The sequence below is a fragment of the Neovison vison genome, chromosome 4 (assembly GCF_020171115.1).
Source record: "Neovison vison isolate M4711 chromosome 4, ASM_NN_V1, whole genome shotgun sequence".
Lineage (NCBI taxonomy): Eukaryota > Metazoa > Chordata > Mammalia > Carnivora > Mustelidae > Neogale > Neogale vison.
The window spans coordinates 145,385,912-145,407,714 of NC_058094.1; the positions used below are offsets into that span (position 1 = coordinate 145,385,912).

General features: G+C 42.0%; 1 protein-coding gene across 2 annotated transcripts in view; it reads right to left on the reverse strand.

Moving 5' to 3' along the window:
* Positions 1–21,803, reverse strand: part of ARMC10 (armadillo repeat containing 10) — a 37,741-nt gene that overhangs the window by 1,618 nt on the left and 14,320 nt on the right. The window contains exons 2-5 of one of the 2 annotated variants that reach the window (XM_044245869.1): positions 11,993–12,141; positions 9,195–9,329; positions 6,021–6,197; positions 185–256 (exon numbers count right to left, since the gene is read on the reverse strand). In XM_044245869.1, the coding sequence (XP_044101804.1) occupies positions 185–256; positions 6,021–6,197; positions 9,195–9,329; positions 11,993–12,141 (533 nt within the window). Of the gene's footprint in view, positions 1–184; positions 257–1,347; positions 1,631–6,020; positions 6,198–9,194; positions 9,330–11,992; positions 12,142–21,803 lie in introns of those variants that run through there. The other variant, XM_044245870.1, reaches the window with a different exon arrangement.

The window sequence follows — 21,803 nt, forward strand, 5'->3', positions numbered from 1 at the left end:
TTTTAAAAGTAAAATCGGTTCATTACAGAAAATTTAGGAAATTTGTGTAGGCAAAAAGAACCAAAACAAAACAAAACCCTGTGCTCCTCACAGATAATCTGTTAACATTTTTGGGATAAATCTTTCTAGACCATCCAAATCTATATATTCATATAGTTATAAAACATGTATCTTAGCTATTTACCTGGGCATTAAGTAGTCCGTCTGCCATGGCTGGATTTTCAGACAAGTTCACAAGCAGTTTCAAAACTTGAACCTAAAAGAACAGTCATACTGGTTTATTTCAGACCCGTGAGCATGGATTTGCTCTCCCTGGCCACCATCCTCTACCCCAGGGAGCCCTCACCTGTACAGCACTCCTGGAGTACTGCTCACACAGCTGGGTTAGTGAGACCGTATTTTTCCAGCCACAGTGTTGGGGAGAAGACGGTGAATGTCTGTCTCACGGTCTACCTGCCTCACCCCCTAACCTAGGGTAATAAGCTTAATATTATTTTACATAAATGAGCTTTATTACAATTACTGGAAAATGAAATATGATCTTTGGAACAAAAAAAGGACTCTCTCAAAGCTTGTTTATATTTAAAGTATGAAGATCTTAGAACAGTTTGGTTACCAAGACTAGATAAACACAGTCCTTTTTAGTAGGTTACTATGAAACTTTGAGCTTATCTTTTTATGTGAAAAATGTTTTTAAAAAATTTTCCTAAAGATTATATATATTTATTTGAGAGGGTGTGCCAGCACAGGCAGAAGGGAAGGGCAGAGGGAGAGGGAGACGCTGAAGGCAGATGCTTGACCAACCGAGCCACCCAGCTACCCCATGAAAAATGTTTTTAAAATCCTTCACGTAGGCAGTGATAAATAATGGGCAAACAAATGTTAACTCAGAGCTGACAACTAAAATATCAGCATTCCCGTCACTTAGAACTGGTCAGTACCGTAGCCCCCATTATCATTTTTTTTTTTTAAAGATTTTATTTATTTGACAGAGATCACAAGTAGGCAGAGAGAGAGGTGGAAGCAGACTCTGTGCTAGCAGAAAGCCCCAATGCGGGGCTTGATCCCAGGACTCTGGGATCACGACCTGAGCCAAAGGCAGAGGCACCCACTGAGCCACCCAGGTGCCCCCCTCTTATCATTCTAAGGGGATATTTTGAAGACCGCCCCCCAACACACACCTAAAAATCATGGATAATAGCTAACCCTATATATACTGTTTTTTCCTATACATACATATCTGTGCTAAAATTTATAGATTAGGTGCAGTAAGATTAACAACAATAATAAAATAGAACAATTACAGTAATGTACTGTAATAAGTTATATGAATATCATCTCTCAAAATATCTAAATTTAGTACATATGCTGCTGAAGAGACACTCTCTGAAAATATCTTCGTGTTCTGTACTTACCCTTATGATGTGAGGTGATAAAATGCCCATGTGACGAAAGGAAGTGGGGTGAATGACAAGTGGTGTGACGCAGCCTCTGATGGGAAGCCAGAAGGATCATCTGCGTCCCAACTGTGGTTGAGAGCAGATGACAAACCATGGAACGTGAAACCATGGATGGGGGTGGGGGGGGTGGCACGGGAAGCTACTGTAGTAACAACATTCAAAGAGAATTCCTGTTCAAAGACATGGGTCATACAAAGACATACTTTGTACAAGATACTTGAAATGACACAAAGTGAGGAGTGGGGAGGGAGGAATGTGCTCTCTACTAGACCTGGAAGGGAACCCAGATCTTTATTTTGGAAAATCTTTTTTTTTTTTATGACACAGGCATTGTCTGTTAACTGTAGAAAATTTTTACTTATTATTTATTTTTAAGTAGCCCCGACATGAGCTTGGACTCATGACCCTGAGATCAAGAGTTGGGTACTTAACCAACTGAGCTCTCCAGGAGCCCCTCCTATAGAACGTTTTAAAAAAGTGATAGAAAAGCACAAAGGAAAAGGAAATTCACCCCTATTTCCATGACCAAAACCAATCACTTAATATTAAGTTTTGTTTCTTTCTGGTCTTCACACACCTGTATACTCACACATTCCATATTCATGTTGTATGTACTAACCTGTTAGGCGGGATAAAAGGCTTTGCTTAATTTATCAACTATTTAAAAAAATCTTATGAAATTAATACATCATCATGATAAAATACAAACTGTGCAGAGGGGAACTGGGGTGAAAACAAAAGCCACTGTCCCATCTGCCCATCTCACCCCCCAGCAGAAACCCCAGGTAACAGTTTCTTGTTTAGGCAGAGATCATGTTTTTCAAACAGATATTCCTTATGAATTACAGCCTCTTAAGAGAGGAAAGACCACTTCTAACTGTTCGTGCGGATCTGGTCTGGCCTGACTGGCTGCCAGCAAAAAGAATAGGTGTTAGGGATAAACACTTGTCTCCAAGGGCAGTGAGGTTTTAAGAAAATGGACAAGAGTTCTGAAACAGGAAGGTCCCAAACGCAGGATCTAAGTCTGGATGAAGTAAAAATCCACAAGGCCCACTAGTGGCCAACACCGGCAGGTTCATAGGTTTATAAATATATAAATAAAAAGCTGCAGATACCCCTTGCTTTTCGAATGTCTGCGTTATGCCACCTCACTTTTATAAAAGACCCATGTTACTGGCACCTATTTCCATGAACCAAAAGAAATCCAAACAGGACTTTCATTTAAAAAGAAATAAAGAAAAAGAAGAAAGCAGCATTGGGTGTTCTGCCTCGAGTGTTGGTGGGGCAACACCCCCAGGAGGCATGCGCAGCACGTCAGCACAGAGTGGCTAGAGCTGCGAACATCTGTGCTTTATTTATTGATTCTTGATTTATTTTGTGCAGCTGTTAATAAGGTATATTCCAAGCTATCAGAAAAGTCCGGCAGGTTTTTTTTGGGGACAGGGGTCTGGGAACGCTCAAAAGTGTTCCCATAGGGCGCCTGGGTGGCTCAGTGGGTTAAGCCGCTGCCTTCGGCTCAGGTCATGATCTCAGGGTCCTGGGATCGAGTCCCGCATCGGGCTCTCTGCTCTGCAGGGAGCCTGCTTCCTCCTCTCTCTCTCTCTGCCTGCCTCTCTGGCTACTTGTGATCTCTCTCTGTCAAATAAATAAATAAAATCTTTGAAAAAAAAAAAAAAGTGTTCCCATATAAATTAACGGTAAGCGCTGCTCTGCCTCACACCATGGCGGCTTAGACAAGGTTTCAGGGGACCGCCCTGCTTCTGGGGGATGCCAGGGTGTGAACCATGTGAAGTCCTCTTGTCATATGTGCCATCTTGTGGTGGCTCCATGACATTTCTTTTAAGACATTAGTTTTCTTTGCTCTCTTTGCAGTTTTATTAACACAGGATTTATTTATGTATATCTTACATTATCTATATTTGGTTACGTATCAATGTTGTACCCAAAAGGTTGTTCTACTGAAAAGGGTTTTCTCCCTCCCTTTCCCCCTCCTTCCCCCTTCTCTTTGCTTAGCCAACACCCCCTTCTCCCACTCCCTTAAACATTCCTCCCATGTCGTAAAAAGTGATAAGATACTACAAGGAATGTTGAAAGGTCAGTCTACATGCAAATAAGGGATTGTAGTCTGACCAATGCCGATGGTCAGTCTACATGCTAATAAGGGATTGTGGTCTGGCCAATGCCGATGGTCAGTCTACATGCTAATGAAGGATTGAAATCTAGCCAATACTGTCTGTTTCCCTTTTGTTAACGACCAATGAAAGTAACTTCCCACTATGTAAATGAAGGATGCTGAGCGAACCAATCAGGGGTATTCCCGCGCACCAAGTATGCCTTTACATTCAAACCAGCCAATGAAAACTTTGTAACCGTGCTTCTGCTTCTGTACGTATGCTTTCGCTTCCCCAAACCCCATAAAAAGGCCCTGAACTAAGGGCTGGCGCGCGAGTCCTCCTAAGACTTGACCGCCCGCAGGTACCTGTGTCTACTCAATAAACCTCGTGCTGTTTGCATCTGACCAGTGGACTCGGCTCGGTTTTTGGGTCCGGGGGTCTCCTCCTGAGAAGGGGTCCATTCCAGGGTGCTTGGAGCCCCGGGGGGATCTTTCACTACTATGGTGTTATCTCTTACTAAAAATAAGATTTTAAAAAGTCATTTTGTTATTTACTAAGAAAATATCTAAAATGGGTATATTTTCTCACAAGTGGATTACTGTCCAAAAGTTCATTTGCAACTTGGAACTTTGTTTCTCCATAAAAAATGAGTTTAATGTTATAATTGGTGGTTGGGTTCCCAGAAGACCAAAAAAGCAAGTTTTCTATCCCAGAAATGCCATACCAGGCAATGGAATGGAAAAACAAAGCAAAAATAGAACATACTATTGTGGTGTGAGTCATCTTCTAAGAAGTCATAGAATATATTAAAACACAGACCGTATCTGAGACAGATCTATACGGCCCCAAGGCCAGACTCGCCTGGCTCTGAACTCCTTGTTTCTCCTGAGGTTTTGGGTAAAGCAGCTGCAGACACAGGCAGAGGAGAGCTCTGTCCTGTAGTTGTGATGCTGTAAGGCAGAGGGAAGGGTTTCCCTGGGACCTCAGAGGCTGTAAGTCACCTTGTCCCACTGGAGAGAGAGAGATGTCAGTGGTGCACGCACTTTGGAAACTGCCCATGGATGGAGTGTATTTCAGCAATACTGCTAATAAGAGTACTACATTTGGGGCGCCTGGGTTGCTCAGTGGGTTAAAGCCTCTGCCTTCGGTTCAGGTCATGATCTCTGGGTCCTGGGATCAAGCCCCGCATCTGGCTCTCTGCTTCCCTTCCCCTCTCTGCCTGCCTCTCTGCCTACTTGTGATCTCTGTCAAATAAATAAATAAAAATCTTCAAAATAAAAAAAAAGTACTACATTTAATTCTGAATGCCTTTGGGTACATCTCAGACCAGATCCAAGTCCCTCTGGCTACTGGAAATGTGGAAAGCCCAAAAAAATTTTAAAAGGGCTACAGTGAGGCTCTCCTGTAATCACATTTGGTAACCCCAGAAATAACGTGAGTGATATTGAGTATCTGGAGTGTGGTCCTTCTAAAACGCTCTTGCGTTTTTCTCTCAACTGTGTGAGAAAAACTGCGTTTTTCTCTCAATTGGTGTGTGAGGGACACACACCAGTATTGTAAAATGCTGATCAACACAACTCATCAGAGCCTTTGATTAGTCCACCTTCTGTTTTTATGCTATTTCTTAAAACATGGCACTTGAGAAAAATGTGCACTAATTGAAGAGGTTTACTCAAGTTACTTTCAGGGGGTGTGTCCTGAGATTCTGCTTAATCTCTATAGCCTGCTACATTGGCATTACTGGTCAAAATCAAGCACCAGACATCCATTACTAACTTAAAAGTGGTTTTCAAAATATTTTTTTTCTGCAAATAATGGCTAAACTAAAAAAAAAAAAAGTTCTAACCTCAAGGTGAGCAAAAAATTCAATTAACCAGCATTATCACTCAAAGACTCCTGTTAGTCAATTATGTCTAATTAAACCTGGTGTAGCGGGGAAGCTGGCTGTATCACTTTAGTAAAAGGTAAACTCATTTTTGGAAGATCAAATGAATGCTAATCTATTGGTAAGTGAAATTACACATTTTTACAAATTCATTTTGAGGTTGATTACTTGGGGATGAAAATAATTTGCTTTTGGGGTGCCTGGGTGGCTCAGTTGGTTGGGCGACCGCTTTCGGCTCAGGTCATGATCCTGGAGTCCCGGGATCGAGTCCCACATCAGGCTCCAAGTGCCATGGGGAGTCTGCTTCTCCCTCTGACCTTCTTCCCCTCATGCTCTATCTCACTCTCTCTGTCTCTCTCTCTCAAATAAATAAAAAAATACTTAAAATATAATAATTTACTTTCTTGGGCTCATGAAAAGGCTTTTAGTAAACTTTAACTATACTTGCTCTTTTTTGAGGGATATCAACTTAAGATGGGGGACTTAAAATTCATTTCCAATCCTAGAAAGCTTGATGCCTCAGCTCTTTGTACTTCCAAGTCAAAACTGCTTCATTCGGACCTTGGTACTTCCGTTTCCTGTAAGCAGCACATGGAACAGGTCTGTGATGTAACTGCGAAGCATGTGCTGGTGGTCGTTGGTGACCGTCATGTTTGTCAACAATCTCAGTCCAGCCAGCTGCACAGCGGAGTCCAGGGGCCCGGAGAGCACATCCTTGCAGACTTGATTGATGTATACCTAGGGGTGAGGGGGAGAAAGTGAGCATCTTAAAATCTCCCGATATCTATGACCCAGTAACTTCCATACAGTGGAGGAGGACAGTAATTTAGGGGGAGGCTAGCTCCTCAAATAAGATGGTATTTCTCTCCAGCCCTCAAGCTTTGGAGGTTTTTTTTTTCCCCCCCAAACAACCTTTTAATGCCAGGCACTGTGGGAGCATTTTACAAACACACCCCACTTAATCCGGAAGACACCTCTAGTGCGGGTGTATATGCGTGTGTGTGATTAATGGGCACTTTACAGACCAGGGCAAGTTCTCAAGGAACCTGGATCCCTGCCCAATATCAAGCCAGCTGGTGGGGAGCAATGTTCAATTCCAGAGACCATGCTCTCAACACCAGCGGCCTCTCAACTGTTGGGGGCCTCCCAGCTCAGTCTTTCTTTCTTGTGAGCTGCTTTTTTAGGCACATGAACACAGAGGAAGACCTGTCTGGTCATTCTGCAACACGGTAAGTACCTTAACAACAGGTCTAGGAGCCACATCATGTTAGAAGAATAGGGGGATCAAAGTGAAATAGAATTTTTCTCTAGGGTTAGTTCTATCAACAGTAAGCCGAGGCAAAATTATCTTTACCCGGTTATATGTCTATGATCTGCCCCTTCCTGATACTATGACTGGCACTGGCAAAACGTAATACAATGCCAGTAGTACTCCCACTTCACACCTGATAGAATGATACCCACCGTGATGGAAAATTTTCTGGTACTGTTTCCTTTTCTGGTCAGGATCTTTCCAGCTTGGAAAAAGCTCACAGATGTCTCACAGATAACTGCTATTCACCTAACTAAAACTCCACCCTAAATTCCAACTGATAAGAAAAAGTTCCTAATATAAAATGCTAAGAAATGACCAACTGTCCCATAAGCCAGTATTAAGCTTTAAAAAAAAAAAATCTGAAAGCATCCATGTTACCCTAGAGTAATGGCACTAAAGAGATGAAATTTTTAATCTCGATTTAGAGCTAAATGTCATTTGCAAGCCTCCTGGCTCTCTTTGGCCACAATCTCATTACACATCTGTCCTTTAAAAAAAAAAAAAAAAAAAATTCTCAGCTATTTATAAATAATTTATTTTCTTTCTTTCTTTCTTATTTTATTTCACAGAGATCACAAGTAGGCAGAGAGGCAGGCAGAAAGAGAGGGAGGCAGGCTCCCTGCTGAGCAGAGAGCCTGATGCGGGGGATCGATGCCAGGGCCCTGGGATCATGACCTGAACAGAAGGCAGAGGCTTTAACTATTGAGCCACCCAGGTGCCCCTAAACCATTTATTTTCATAAGATGTTGATGCCTTTCTAAGAATTTCCTAAAATGTGTTGAGCATTCAGATCCTTATTATCTTTGAGTCACTGGTTCAAGTTCAGTAACAAAATCACCAAATGGGTCACATCAGTTATTCCTGAGGCTGTTTCTACCTCCCTTTGCTGCTTCCTTCTGGAATTCCCTCCTTCCCCAACTGTGCTTGTAGAAATTTCAGACATTCCTTTTTTTTTTTTTTTAAGATTTTATTTATTTATTCCAGGGAGAGGGAGGGAAGAGGGAGAAGAGGGAGAGGGACAAGCAGATTCCACACTGAGCGTGGAGCCCGACGTGGGGCTCTATCCCAGGACCCTGAGATCATGACCTAAGCTGAAACCAAGTCAGATGCCCCAAAACCTTAGACATTCTTTAGAGCCAAGTTGTACTCTACGTTTTACAAAACTTTTGGATGAGATCTCTCCTTTCTCAACAGTATTTTACTTACATGTTTCCTTGAAGTACTTTATCATGTTCTACCTTGTATTACACCTATTTATGGCCTTTCCTCTCTTTCTAGCTTTCTTAAAACAAGAGTTAATCATGTTCATTTCTAAATTCTACCATGGAGCAGGACCTCAGGAAATGTTGAAATAACACAATTTCCTAATTTCCTTTTCTGCTCGTATTAACAGACTCTGGTCAGGTTCCTTTAGCACAGTTGGATTACCATGAATCCCAAATTCAAAAGCCCAAGACATCTCTTATTGGCTCATTCAGATTCCTCCTTCCTCTGCCTTATTCTCCATAAAAAATGGGCAGAGGACCTAAATATTTTTCCAAAGAAGACCTGCAAATGGTCAACAGGTACATGAAAAGATGCTCAGTATCACTGATCATCAGGAAAATCAGGAAACCAGGGAAATCCAAATCAAAACCACAATGAGGTATCACCTCGAACCTGTTAGAATGGCTGATGTCAAAAAGACAACAAGCATTGGCAAGGATGTGGAGAAAAGGGAACCCCTGTGCTCTGTCGGGGGAATGTAAATGGGCACAGCCATTATGGGAACACAGTAGAGGTTCCTCAAAAAAATTAGAAATACAAACTACCATAGGATCCAGCAATTCCAGTTGTGTATTCAACTGAAGAGCTCAGGAAGAATAATTTGAAAAGATACACGCACCCATGTTCACTGCAGCATTATCCATAATAGCCAAGACACAAAACAACCCGTGCTGACAGATGAATGAATGAAGCCAATGTGGTCTGTATATACAATGGAAAATTATTCAGCCATGAAAAGGAAGGAAATCCTGCCATTAGCAACGAATGGATGGACCTTCAGGGCATTATACCAAGTGAAATAAGACAGAGAAAAATACTGGAGATTTCCCTAAAAAAGATATCTGAAAAAGCCCAACTCACAGAAACAAGAGAGGCACGGTGGCTGCCAGGGGCTGAGGGATAAAGGAAATAGGGAGATTGCTTAAAAGGGACAAACTTCTAGTTAGAAGACGAGTAAATTCTGGGATCTCATGTACAGCAGGGTGACTACACTGTATTACATAAAGGTGCTAAGAGGAGAGATCTTAAATGTTCTCACCACATAGACACAAAGGGCAATTATGTGAGGTGACAGAGGTTTGTAACTAACTCTATGGTGGTTTTCTCTGTTAATTTATAGAAAACTTACACATTCGCGATCTCAGGTAACTTACCTTTATCTTGACTTGATTTTCAACATTCACACTCAGGTTATTCAATGCATTTAAAGCTTTCTCTTTAATACTGTGGTTGGGATTGTTGATTTTGCTTCCAATGACTGGAATACCACCCAATTCACGAATAATGACCTAAAAGGGGGAAAAACAGGACCACTGCTTCAATACCACTCCCTTCATCAAATTTTTTGGATCCACAAATACAAAATAAAATTAATGACTCTTTGGAAATAACTTTTGTCTATGTACAATCTATAGTTCTTATTTAAAAAAATTACTTTCTATAATTTTATTTTTTTAAACATCTATATTTTAAGATTTTATTTATTTGAGAGAGAAAAAGAGAGTATGAGAAGTGGAAGGGTCAGAGGAGAAGCAGACTCCCTGCCGAGAAGGGAGCCCGATGCAGGACTCAATCCTGGGACTCCAGGATCAGGACTTGAGCCGAAGGCAGCTGCTTAACCAACTGCGCCACCCAGGGATGCTACTTTCTGTAATTTTAAAGGTAAAGAAAACAGATTGAAGATAATTAAGATACATAATTATTTAAGAACTATAGCTTGGAGATCTACAATGAAGATTGGTAGAGCTACCGAAATGATCTCAAATCAATTTACAAATTATTTTATTTTGAAATAAGTTATATGATTTTCCTATTACAGACAGAAGTGTTAGGATTTAGGATATCAAAGTAACATTTGCTAAAATGTATTCTTTGGAATACAAATCCCTCAAGATGTTAACAGATGTTCCATTAAGACAAGGGAGGTTCCATCGTTCAGTAAGTTTGAGAAACTCTGGGTTTAAGTGTAGACGCTTCTTTATTGTGAAACACTCAGATGTTCATGAGTATTGGCAATCTCCAAGAGGGGAGCACTAAACAGAGTATTTCCATGAACTGTACACAAAAGGGAGGGTCATTTTTCAATGGGGTTGGGGGGTTTTAGGAGGAGGCACCTATCAACATCTTGAAGAATTAGAATTCTACACAATTTGAGAAATGATGCCCAAATTTTCAAAGAAAAAATAATCTAGGGATTTCTCATACTTGGTTCCAACACAACACTACTTTGTGCCTTTGGCCCCAGTACTGAACGATACATTAACCACTTCAGTTCTTACAAGAAAAGTAAGTTGAGAATTACTCCTGTTAGGAAAAAACATGCCCTTCTACGAGGGAAAGAATGAGAGAGTCTCCTGGCGTCATCCACTTTTTATCAACAGCCCCAAACCCTACTCTACTGTCAAGAGTGGGCTCAGCAGTGGGATGAAAAGAAACTCCCTGTGCAATCCCAGGTTCTTCCTAAGGATGTGTGATTACTAGAAAACAGTTGTTGTTGTTGTTGTTTTTTAAACTATCCTATTAAGGCAGATCAGGGCACAGTAACTTACAAAGAGGGGCACAGACTCCATTACCCAGGAAAGCACTTGTTCAGCCAGTGGCTATGGAGCCAGTTTCACTGCAGCTCCTCTCTGAGGGAGCAAAACTACGGGATCAGAAACAGCTCCAGGCATGCTAATAAATGAGTTACCATCTGCTGTTTTTATTTGCCGGGCACTTCTCCCCACTGGGGCAGAGAGATCACCTCCCCTATCCCGTTTAGTTCCCGATGGGGCTGCTGGTCGAATGGGAATGCTGGTCCCATCCATCCCCGCCGTCCGGCTGTGGGGTGCTCCCATGGGGTCTGGGATGCCACAGAACAGCCCCTGAGCCAAAGGGCTGGCACCTGATTGCGGCCAAGCAACTCCACCATTGGGATCACCGGCCACAGGGATGAAGGCTGTGGAGGCCAGAGGCTGTCTCTCCATCTCAGTGACAAAACCCTCTTTGTGGCCAGAGAGATTGGAAAAAAACAAACAAACAAACAAACAAACCAAAACCCCCAAACCCTATATACAAAAGGAGCAGGGCTAAGCAGAGCCACGCTCTGGTGACGCTCTCTGTAACCTTAAACTGTTCTCACTTGTGCCTGAAGCCAGGGCTATTCTTTGATGCTCAAGTTAACCGAGCTCAGTATTTCCCCTTTTTGTTTTAAAATAATGTAAGTTGGGTTCTGTCACTTGCAACGGAAAGAATACAAGTAATCAACAAATATCCTTTAAATCTCCCTATAAATCTCAAGAGCTTTACAGTAAACCTTGCCATGCTGGCAAAAACTTGACTGAAATAGAGTATAAATTCAACATCATTTTTTCATGACAAAGCTATGAAAAGTTCATAAATGTTTTCATGACAAGTCAATGAAATGCATTAGCTGAAAATAATTACATTTAAAAAACAAAAACAAAAACAAAAACTTTCGCCTTGGAGGTAGTGGGGAGAAGGAAGCATTCCAATTCAGCACTTTAGTCGGGTGTTAAATCTCTACTGGTAGAAGGGTTTACACTGGTCAGCAGTTGTCAATGGTCCTGGCTCCCCCTGCCTTAGAACCACCCCCAAAACCTACATATAATGGAAAGCACGTAGTTCAATGTTAGATGATTTCACTGTTCTCCTGCAACACTGCTGAATTTTAAATAATTAAAAAGGCCATGCAATGCTAAGTGGAGTAGGTCACACTTAGCACAAATGTGATGCCTGTGACCAACTTCCTAGGGATCTAGAATCCTAGGAATACGAATGTCACTATTCAGCAGTGCTTTTCAGAAATTAACAAACGCTACGTGGTAGGTACATATCCCCACACTGTACAGATGAGGAGAGAGGGGCTCCAGGATTAAATGCCTTATCAGGATCACAATTAACTGCCAGTGTGTAAAGATGGGGGGCATCCACTCAGAATCAAGGTACTTACTTGGTTAGCTGAAAAGGCTGCATTGTTACCCAGAGTGACCAAAGCTCTTTCAATAATTACAGGATCATCAGTTGACTCAAGCAGGTAGAGGAGTTTCTGGAGCTGGTCGACACTGAGGACATCATCATGGGAACCATTGGTTAAGTCTTCTGCAAAAGAACAAAATGATTTAAAATTCATTTAAAATCAATATGAAATTAAAAAAATTATTTTTTTTGTTAAAGAGAAGGCACAAGTGTGCGAGCGGGGCTGGGGGATACAGGGGGAGGGGCAGAGGGAGAACCTTAAGCAGGCTCCACGCCCAGCACGAGCCTGCCACGGGGCCCCACCACAGGACCCTGAGCTGTAGTCCTGTCCCGCACTTGACTGACTGAGCCACTCAGATGCCCCCCCCCAATTTTTTTTTTTTTTAATTTAAAGATTTATTTGCTTATTTGAGAGAGAGTGAGTGAGCATAAGTGGTGGGGAGGGGCAGAGCGAGAGGGACAATCAGACTCCTCGCTGAGGGTAGACACTTGACCGATGGAGCCCCCCAGTTGCCCCAGAAGTTTCTTTTCTTTTCTTTCTTTTTTTTTTTTTAAATATTTTATTTACTTGACAGAGAGAGAGATCACAAGTAGGCAGAGAGGCAGGCAGAGAGGGGAGGAAGCAGGCTCCCTGCAGAGCAGAGAGCCTGATGCGGGGCTCGAGCCCAGGAACCTGGGATCATGACCTGAGCTGAAGGCAGAGCCTTAACCCACTGAGCCACCCAGGCGCCCCAAAAGTTTCTTTTAAATAACATGGAATGCATGCTTTAATGCCGGGCACAGTTTAAGCACTTCATGTGCTTTATCTCATTTGATCTTCAAGTAACCTTTGGAAGAAGATATTATTAAAATTCTCAATTTACAGATGGGAAACTGAGGCTTACAGACGTTAAGAAATTAGCCAAAGGGGCCACGTAGGTGGCTCACTTGGTTAAGCATTCGACTTTGATCTCAGGGTAGTGAGTTCAAGCCTCACACTGGGCTTCAAGAAAATCAGCATGGGGCCCACTTAAAAAAGAGAAGAAAAGAAAAAGAAAAAAGAAATGAGCCAATGGTCACTTGATAATTCTCTCTCAGTGAGGCACCGCATGCCAGAGCACATTCTTTTCCTTCTTTAAAAATCAGGTACATGTGTCCAATGGAACACTTGCCTAGAGGCATACATTACTTAAGGAAAAGGATTTAATTAAGTAAAGCTTTTTGATCATATATTTTTAAAAAGATTTTTATTTATTTATTTGACAGACAGAGACCACAAGTATGCAGAGAAGCAGGCGGGGGGGGGGGTAAGCAGGCTCCCCATTGAGCAGAGAGCCCAATGCGGGGCTCGATCCCAGGACCCTGAGATCATGACCTGAGATGAAGGCAGAGGCTTAACCCACTGAGCCACCCAGGCGCCCCGTGATCACAATTTTTGGAGCACCTCAGGTAGGAGAAAAATCTGTGGGAGTCACTCAATCATGTTGCCCGTGTGGCAGTTTTGTTTGGTTTACATGGACATGGCCTAATGACTAGAATACAGTCCTGCTGGGGGCAAGGACAACAGGAAAGTTTTCATTCTGAGTAAAAGCTACAGCAGTCAAATGCTGGATCTGGTCAGTGACTTAGAATTTAGCTCTACCTTAAAAAAAGAAAAAAGAAAAAAACAACCTATTTATAGAAATTATCACAGGAAAAATAGAAGTATTTTATAACACCATCATTGTGTTATAAAAATAGAACATGATTCCTGAAAACTAGAACTATGAATATAAGTTAGTGCACGTGTCCACAGAACACAGCTGGGGCAGGGGCAGCCTACAACAATAGGTGCTATATGAGGTCGTATCTGTGCCTCTTTTTTTTTTAAAGATTATTTATTTATTTATTTGACAGAGAGAGAGATCACAAGTAGGCAGAGAGGCAGGCAGAGAGAGAGAGAGGAGGAAGCAGGCTCCCTGCTGAGCAGAGAGCCCGATGTGGGACTCGATCCCAGGACCCTGAGATCATGACCTGAGCCAAAGGCAGCGGCTTAACCCACTGAGCCACCCAGGCGCCCCCCCTTTTTTTTTAAACGATTCTTTATTTATTTGAAAGAGAGAGAAACAGTACCTGCACACGTAAGAGAAGGGGCAGAGGGAGAGAGAGAGAGGGAGAAGCAGGGAGGCTGATGCGGGGCTCAATCCCAGAACACGGAGATCATGAAGTGAGCCAAAGGCAGGCGCTTAACTGACTAAGCCACCTAAGCACCCTGTGCCTTGTCTTTTTTATTTTTATTTTTTGAAGATTTTATTTATTTGACAGACAGAGATCACAACTAGGCAGAGAGAGAGGGGAAAGCAGAGAGCAGAGAGCCCGATGCGGGGCTGGATCCCAGGACTCTGGGATCATGAACTAAGCTGAAGGCAGAGGCTTTAAGCCACTGAGTCACCCAGGCGCCCCGCCTTGTCTTTTTAAAAACACCTACCAGGGGCGCCTGGGTGGCTCAGTCAGTTAAGCATCTCAGCTCAGGTCATTATCCTGGGGTCCTGGGATGGGAGCCCTGAGTGGGGGTGAGGGTTCCTTGCTCCTTCCTGTTCATGCTCCCTGTTGTGATCTGACTCTAATAAATAAATAAGATCTTCAAAAAAATATATACCAAATTATTAAGTGTAGTTATCTTTGGGTGCTGGATTACAAATGACTTATTTTCTACCCTGTGCTTATGAGCACGTTGGCTTTTTTTAATAATAAATACGCATTACTCTTGTAATAAAAACAATTATGTATATTGCCTTAAGGATAACTCACAGAAAAATATGAGGGAAAGGGTCAAGTAGAGATGGTGGAGATAATAAGTGATATGCTGTCCTGAGAAAGCAAGTAAGAAGCCCGTTAGGAACATCTAAAAGCCGAGAGGCCAGCAGTTTTTCACTCTCAAGTTTAATAATTAGGATCTATGGACTCTGCTTTTACTTCTGAGGCCATTACCTGCCTCATGTGCACTTTGTAAAATCGGATTACACCCCCCAAATATTTGAAAAGTGAAAGAATGACAAAAACAGATTTCAGAAAGGAAAGAATTTGGGGGTTCATTCGAACTCTTTTTATACAGGAGGAAACTGAAACTAGGACTGTTGAAAGATTTGCCCAAAGCCACACAGGTAGTTAGTAGCAAAAAGTCAGAGAAATGAAAATAAAAAGTGCAGGCAAGTCATTCAACCTCTTTTGAGGTCTCCACTTTCCTCATCTATTAAAAAAGAGGTGGTGATCTAAGACTATAACTGATTCCAAAGGTGCACCTCTAAAGTCATGTGATTTTGTACACATATCTGTGGGAGAAAACAAAAATCCTGATTAAAAGCAGGCAGAACACTTGCACAGACATTTTTCCAAAGTCTATAGCCAGATGGCTACAGGCACGTGGAAAGATGCTCAGCGCTGTCATCAGGGAATGCAAATCGCAACCACAGTGAGCTATTACCTCACACTCATCAGACTGGCCGTTACCAAAAACACAAATAACAAGAGTTGGTAGGGATGGGGAGAAAAGGGAACTCTTCTACACTGCAGGTGGGAATGTAAACTGGTGCAGCCACTCTGGAAAACAGCATGGAGGCTCCTCAAAAAGTTAAAAATAGACCTACCCTACATTCCAGCAACTTCTGGGTTTTTATCTGAAGAAAATGAAAACATTAATTAGAACAGAGACACGTGCACCCCTTTCTTGCAGCATTATTTTGAACAGCCAAGATGTGGAAGCCATCTAAGTGTCGACTGATAGATGATGAGTGGGTTAAAAAGAAGTGATGTGTAGACGCAGACACACACACACACACACACACACACACACACACAATGGAATATTATTTAGCCATAAAAAATACTGAAATTCTACCAGGCAACAGTAGGGATGGACTTGGAAGGCATTAAGCTAAGTGTAAAGAGCCAGAAAGACAAATACCATATGATTTCACTTATATGTGGAATCTAAGAAAAAAAAAATAAACGAAAACCAGAAACAGACTCATAGATACAAGAAACAAAATGCTGGTTACCAGAGGTGGGAGGGTTTTGGGGACAGGTGAAATAGGTGAAGGGCATTAAGAGGTAAAAATTTCCAGTGATAAAATAAATAAATCATGGGAATGTATTTTCATCTTTCCCAATGCTCTAAAACAGTCTAAGCTGTACAGGAATTACACATTTCTTAATACTGAACACACACACACACACACACACACACACAAAAGGACCCAGTTCTGGTTCAAGATGGCAACATAGGAAGATTCTGAACTGATCTCTTCACACAGACACCCTCAATCTATTGCTACATCAAGGATAATTTTCTCTGGAAGAAATCCAGAAATGAGAAAAATTGAGAAAAAAAACCCCACTAAAACTGACAGTAGAGGATGAAACACAATCTTGCCATCACCATCTCCCCTGGTGCGGCAACATCTAACCCGGTAGGCACTTACATCTCCCAGCATCTCCCTGAAGAGCAAAGGCTTTGGACCCCACACCCTGTCTTCCAATTTTTAAGACTTCTAGCTGAGACACGGGCTTCCAAAATATCTGGCTCTGAAAGCCAATGAAACTTGCATCCATTACACCCACCAGACTACAGCAAATTAAGAGAGAGTTTTTAAAGGGCTTGCACATACTAACCAAGGCTTAACCCCCTAAGGCCAGCAGAGGCAATAGACTGGCACCAGTCTTTCCATCAAAGAGGTCTATTTACTTATCTTAATAACTGCAAGGCAGCTTGAGGGGCAGACTTCTCTTTGAACAAACATCAAGGGGCTGACAGTAATACTCTCCAGAGATGAGGAGGCTGGATGGTCCCATCTTTGCACTCTCCCCATGCCTCGCTCTAGGATGCTGGTATTTCCCAGAAAGGAGTCTGCACACGTCTGGCACCCTGGTTTTTGTGGCTGCTGCTGAAGAGATGCCCCTTGATCACCTGGGTCTAGCGGCCAGAAGGACCCATAGGTTCCGTGGGATGGTAGAAAACAAAGAAATAGTTCAAAACTAGCTATCACCCCAGGGCTCAGTACAGAGAGATCAAACACTCATCTCTGTCTTCCACTGGCAGATGTATTTCCATACTGTAAAAGCTGCTACCTGAAGGTTTGGCTTCTACTCAGCCTGTATCTAAGCACTGAATGAGATCTTTCCCTTTGGGACACAGACAGGGCTTGGCACACTCTCAACTACCATGAGCTGTTAGAATCAGGCTGCTCGAACAATCACAAAGCTTGGAGAGACAATCAAGACCTGGGCACAGTTGAACAGTAAGATTCATTTCCTACATGAGATCACTCCTTTAAGACTGGGACATTAAATCAAAGAAAGTGCCAAGCAGAAATCACAGAGCTGAAGAATATAATAACGGAACCGAAAACAACAATAAAAACAAACTACTAGAGGGATTCAGTAACAGACTAGAGGAAGGAGAGGACAGGATCAGTGAACTACAAGACAGGGCAGGAGAACTCATCCAGTCAGAGCAGGAAAATAAAAATGAAGATAGCTTAGGGGATCTACCTCTCTCAGAAAAATAAATGAAATCTTAAAAAAAAATTTTTTTTTAAAAAGATTTCATTTATTTGTCTAGAGAGAAAAAGAGAAAACGAGTATGCATGCACAAGAGGTGGCAGCAGAGGGAGAGGGAGAAGCAGGCTCTCTGCTGAGCAGGGAGTCTGATGCAGGACTTGATCCCAAGACCCTGGGATCATGACCTGAGCCAAAAGGATATGCTTAACTGAGCCATCCAGGCGCCCCTAAATAAAGAACATCTTAAAAAAAAAAGTCAAAAGCTAAACTCAAGGAGAAACTCTTACAAGCTGTGACAGAAAAATAACTCATTACATAGAAGACCATAAGCAGATTTTTTAGCCAAAACTTTGGAGGCCAGAAGGGAGTGTCACAGTATATTCAAAGTGCTGAAAGAAAAAAAAACAAAACAAAACTGTTAACCATGAAAAATCTAACTGGCAAAGTTGTCCTTCATAAATAAAGGAGAGAGAAAGAATTTTCCAGACAAGCAAGAGCTGAAGGAGCTCAGCACATCTAGCCTGGTCTTACAAGAAATGTTAAAGGAATTTCCTGAAGCTGAAACAAAGGGTGCTAATTAGTAGCAGGAAAATGCATACATGTATAAATCTTGCTAGTAAAGATACATAGTTATATTCTGAATAACATAATAGTGGTGAGCAAGTCACTTATCTTACAAATCCAGTATGAAAGCTAAAAGTCATAGTAAAAATAACTAATTTAAGGGATACAGAAGACAAAGATATAAACTGTGATACCAGAAACATAAACTGTGTGAATGTGGAGGGAGTAAGAACGTACAGCTTAAGAATGCATTCAAATTTGAGTTATTATCAACTTAAAATAGACTGTTATGTTTTAGGTAAGCCTCATGGTAACCACACAGCAAAAACGTATGGTAGATAAAGAAACATTAAAGGTAAAGGAATCTAAACCTACCACTACAGTAATCATCACACCACAAAGAGAGCAAGAAAAGAAAGGCACAAAGGAAATACAGCCAGCCAGAATGAAAATTATTTTACATGTAAATGGCCTCAAGCCTCCAATCTAAAAGCTTAGAGTGGCCCAAAGGATAAGAACAAAAACAAAAACTGGAGGAGAGAGTCAAGATGGTGGCGGAGTAGCCGCCTGACATGACATCAGGTCGCAGGAGTTCAGCTAGTTACCATTCCGAACACCTACAAACCCAACAGGAGGCTGAAGAGAAGAGGAGCAGCAATTCTAGAAACAGAAACTCGCCCACTTTCTGAAAGGTAGGATGTGTAGAGACGTGAATCTGAAGCGACAGGAAGATAGACCCCGGGGCGGGTGGGGTGGGGGGCCGGCTCCCGTTAAGCAGCGGAGCCACGGAGCACAAAATCAGGACTTTTAGAAGTCTGCTCTACTGAGGGACATCGCTCCAGAAGCTAAGCAGGGGTGGAGCCCTCACGGGGACAGTGTGGCCTCAGGTTACGAGGGTCACAGAAGGATCCAGGGTGTCTTGAGTGCAGCAGAGCTCGCAGGTATCAGAGCGCGGAAGCCGGCTACAGAGACAGAGCCGGGGAATGAGCTCTCAGCTCGGGGATACCTTAAACTGTGATCGGTGGCACAGTCGGGCCACTGCTCTTTTGGGCAGGGACTCCACAAGCAGCAGATCTGGGGAGACCCCCCTTCCTCCGCCAGAAGAGGAGCATGGCAGGAATCTGCTGGGTCTGGAGACTCCAAACGGGGCTGTGCGCCAGAGACAGAAATGCCAGGTCACAGGATGGGTGAGCTCCAAGCCCGGCCAGAGACCAGGGAGACCGGAGTGATTGAGCGCTTTTCTCTGAGGGGCGCAATGAGGAGTGGGGTCCCGAGCTCTCAGCTCCTCCGGCCTGGAGACTGAGAAGCCACCATTTTCATTCTTGTCCTCCAGAGCTCTAGGGAAAGTGTTCAGGGAACAAAAGCGCCCCGAGAGCAGAGCAGATTACATAGTCCAGTCCTGGCAAGGGTGGCGCAATTCTACCACGGGTAAAGACTTTCGAGAATCACTGCAACAGACCCCTCCCCCAGAAGATCAGCAAAAACATCCAGCCAAGACCAAGTTCACCAATCAAGGAGAAGAGCAGAATTCCAGAGGAGGGGAAAGTAAAGCATGGAATTCATGGCTTTCTCCCCATGATTCTATAGTCTTGCAAAGTTATTAAAAATTTTTTAAAAAAAGATTTTATTTATCTATTTGACAGAGATCATAAGCAGGCAGAGAGGCAGGCAGAGAGAGAGGTGGAAGCAGGCTCCCCGTGGAGCAGAGAGCCCGATGCGGGGCTCGATCCCAGGATCCTGGGATCATGACCTGAGCCGAAGGCAGCAGCCTTAACCCACTGAGCCACCCAGGCGCCCCAATTAAATATTTTTAATTTTATTTTTTTCTTATCTATTTTTTAAACTTCCTCTTTCCTTTTTAAATATTTTTTAAAAACTAGTTTATTTTAACAATACCTTTCTTAAAAATTTTTTTAAAAAATCTTCATTATTATAGTTGTATTTTATCCTTCATTGTATCTAACTTTATTTTAGTAGACATATAGGATGTTTTCTTCTGAAAAATTTTGGGATACAATTTCTTCTAATAGATCAAAATAATACCCTAAATCTAGCACAGGGCTTTGTTCTAGTCTCCAGCCTGAGCAAATTCTCTCCACTTTCTTTTTCTTTTCCCAACCAACTTATCTTATCAATTTCTTTTTAAGAATTTTTTCTTTTTAATTTTTCGTCTTTACAGTCATATTCCATCCCTTCCTCATGTTTACCCTTACCTTTATAAATATGTGTGTTTTCCTTTCTTTAAATAAAATTTTGGGAGGTAGTTTCTTCTAAGAGACTAAAACACACCCAAAATCAAGTTGATGGCTCTGTTCTATTCACCAGTCTTACATATATATATACGGTATATATATATATTTAAAAAAAAATTTTAAAATTAAAAAAATTATATAATTAAAAAAATTTTTTTTTAATTTAAAAAAATTTCTTTTTATCCCCTTTCTTCTCCTCCCAATTGGTGATCTCTTCTGATTTGGTTAGTGTACGTTTTTCTGGGGTCTTTGCCACCCTTTCAGTATTTTATTCTCTTATTCATATATTCTTATCTGGATAAAATGACAAGGTGGAAAAACCACACACACACAAAAGAACAAGAGGCAGTACTGACGGCTAGGGACCTAGTCACTAAGGACAATGGTAATATGTTAAATCCAGAGTTCAGAATGATGATTCTCAAGGTGCTAGTTGGGCTTGAAAAAGGCATGGAAGATATTAGAGAAACCCTGTCTGCAGAAATAAAAGCCCTTTCTGGAGAAATAAAAGAACTAAAATCTAACCAAGCTGAAATAAAAAAAGCTATTAATGAGGTGCAATCAAGAATGGAGGCTCTTGGGGCACCCGAGTGGCTCACTGGGTTAAGCCTCTGCCTTAGACTCCAGTCATGATCCCAGGGTCCTGGGATCAAGCCCCACATCAGGCTCTCTTCTTAGCAGGGAGTCTGCTTCTCCATCTCTCTCTGCCTGCTTCTCTGCCTACTTGTGATCTCTCTCTCTCAGGTGAATAAAAAAATAACATCTTAAAAATAAAAAAAAAAGAATGGACGTTCTTACTGTTAGGATAAATGAGGCAGAAGAGAGAATTAGTGATATAGAAGATCAAATGATGGAGAATAAAGAAGCTGAGCAAGAGAGACAACTACTGGACCACAAGGGGAGAATGTGAAAGGTAAGTGATACCATAAGATGAAACAATACTAGAATAACTGGGATTCCAGAAGAAGGAGAGAGATGAGGCAGAACGTATATTGGAGCGAATTATAGTAGAGAATTTCCCTAATATGGCAAAGGGAACAAGCATCAAAATCCAGGAGGTGCAGAGAACCCCCCTCAAAATCAGTAAGAATAGGTCCACATCCCGTCATCTAATAGTAAAACTTACAAGTCTTAGTGACAAAGAGAAAATCCTGAAAGCAGCCCGGGACAAGAAGTCTGTAACATCCAATGGTAAAAATATTAGACTGGCAGCTGACTTATCCACAGAGACCTGGCACGCCAGAAAGAACTGGCATGATGTAATCAGAGCACTAAATGAGTAAAACATGCAGCCAAGAATACTATATTCAGCTGGGCTATCACTGAAAATAGAAGGAGAGATAAAAAGCTCCCAGGACAAACAAAAACTAAAAGAATTTGTAAATACCAAACCAGCCCTACAGGAAGTCTTGAAAGGGGTCTTTTAAGCAAAAAGAGAGCCTAAAAGTAGTA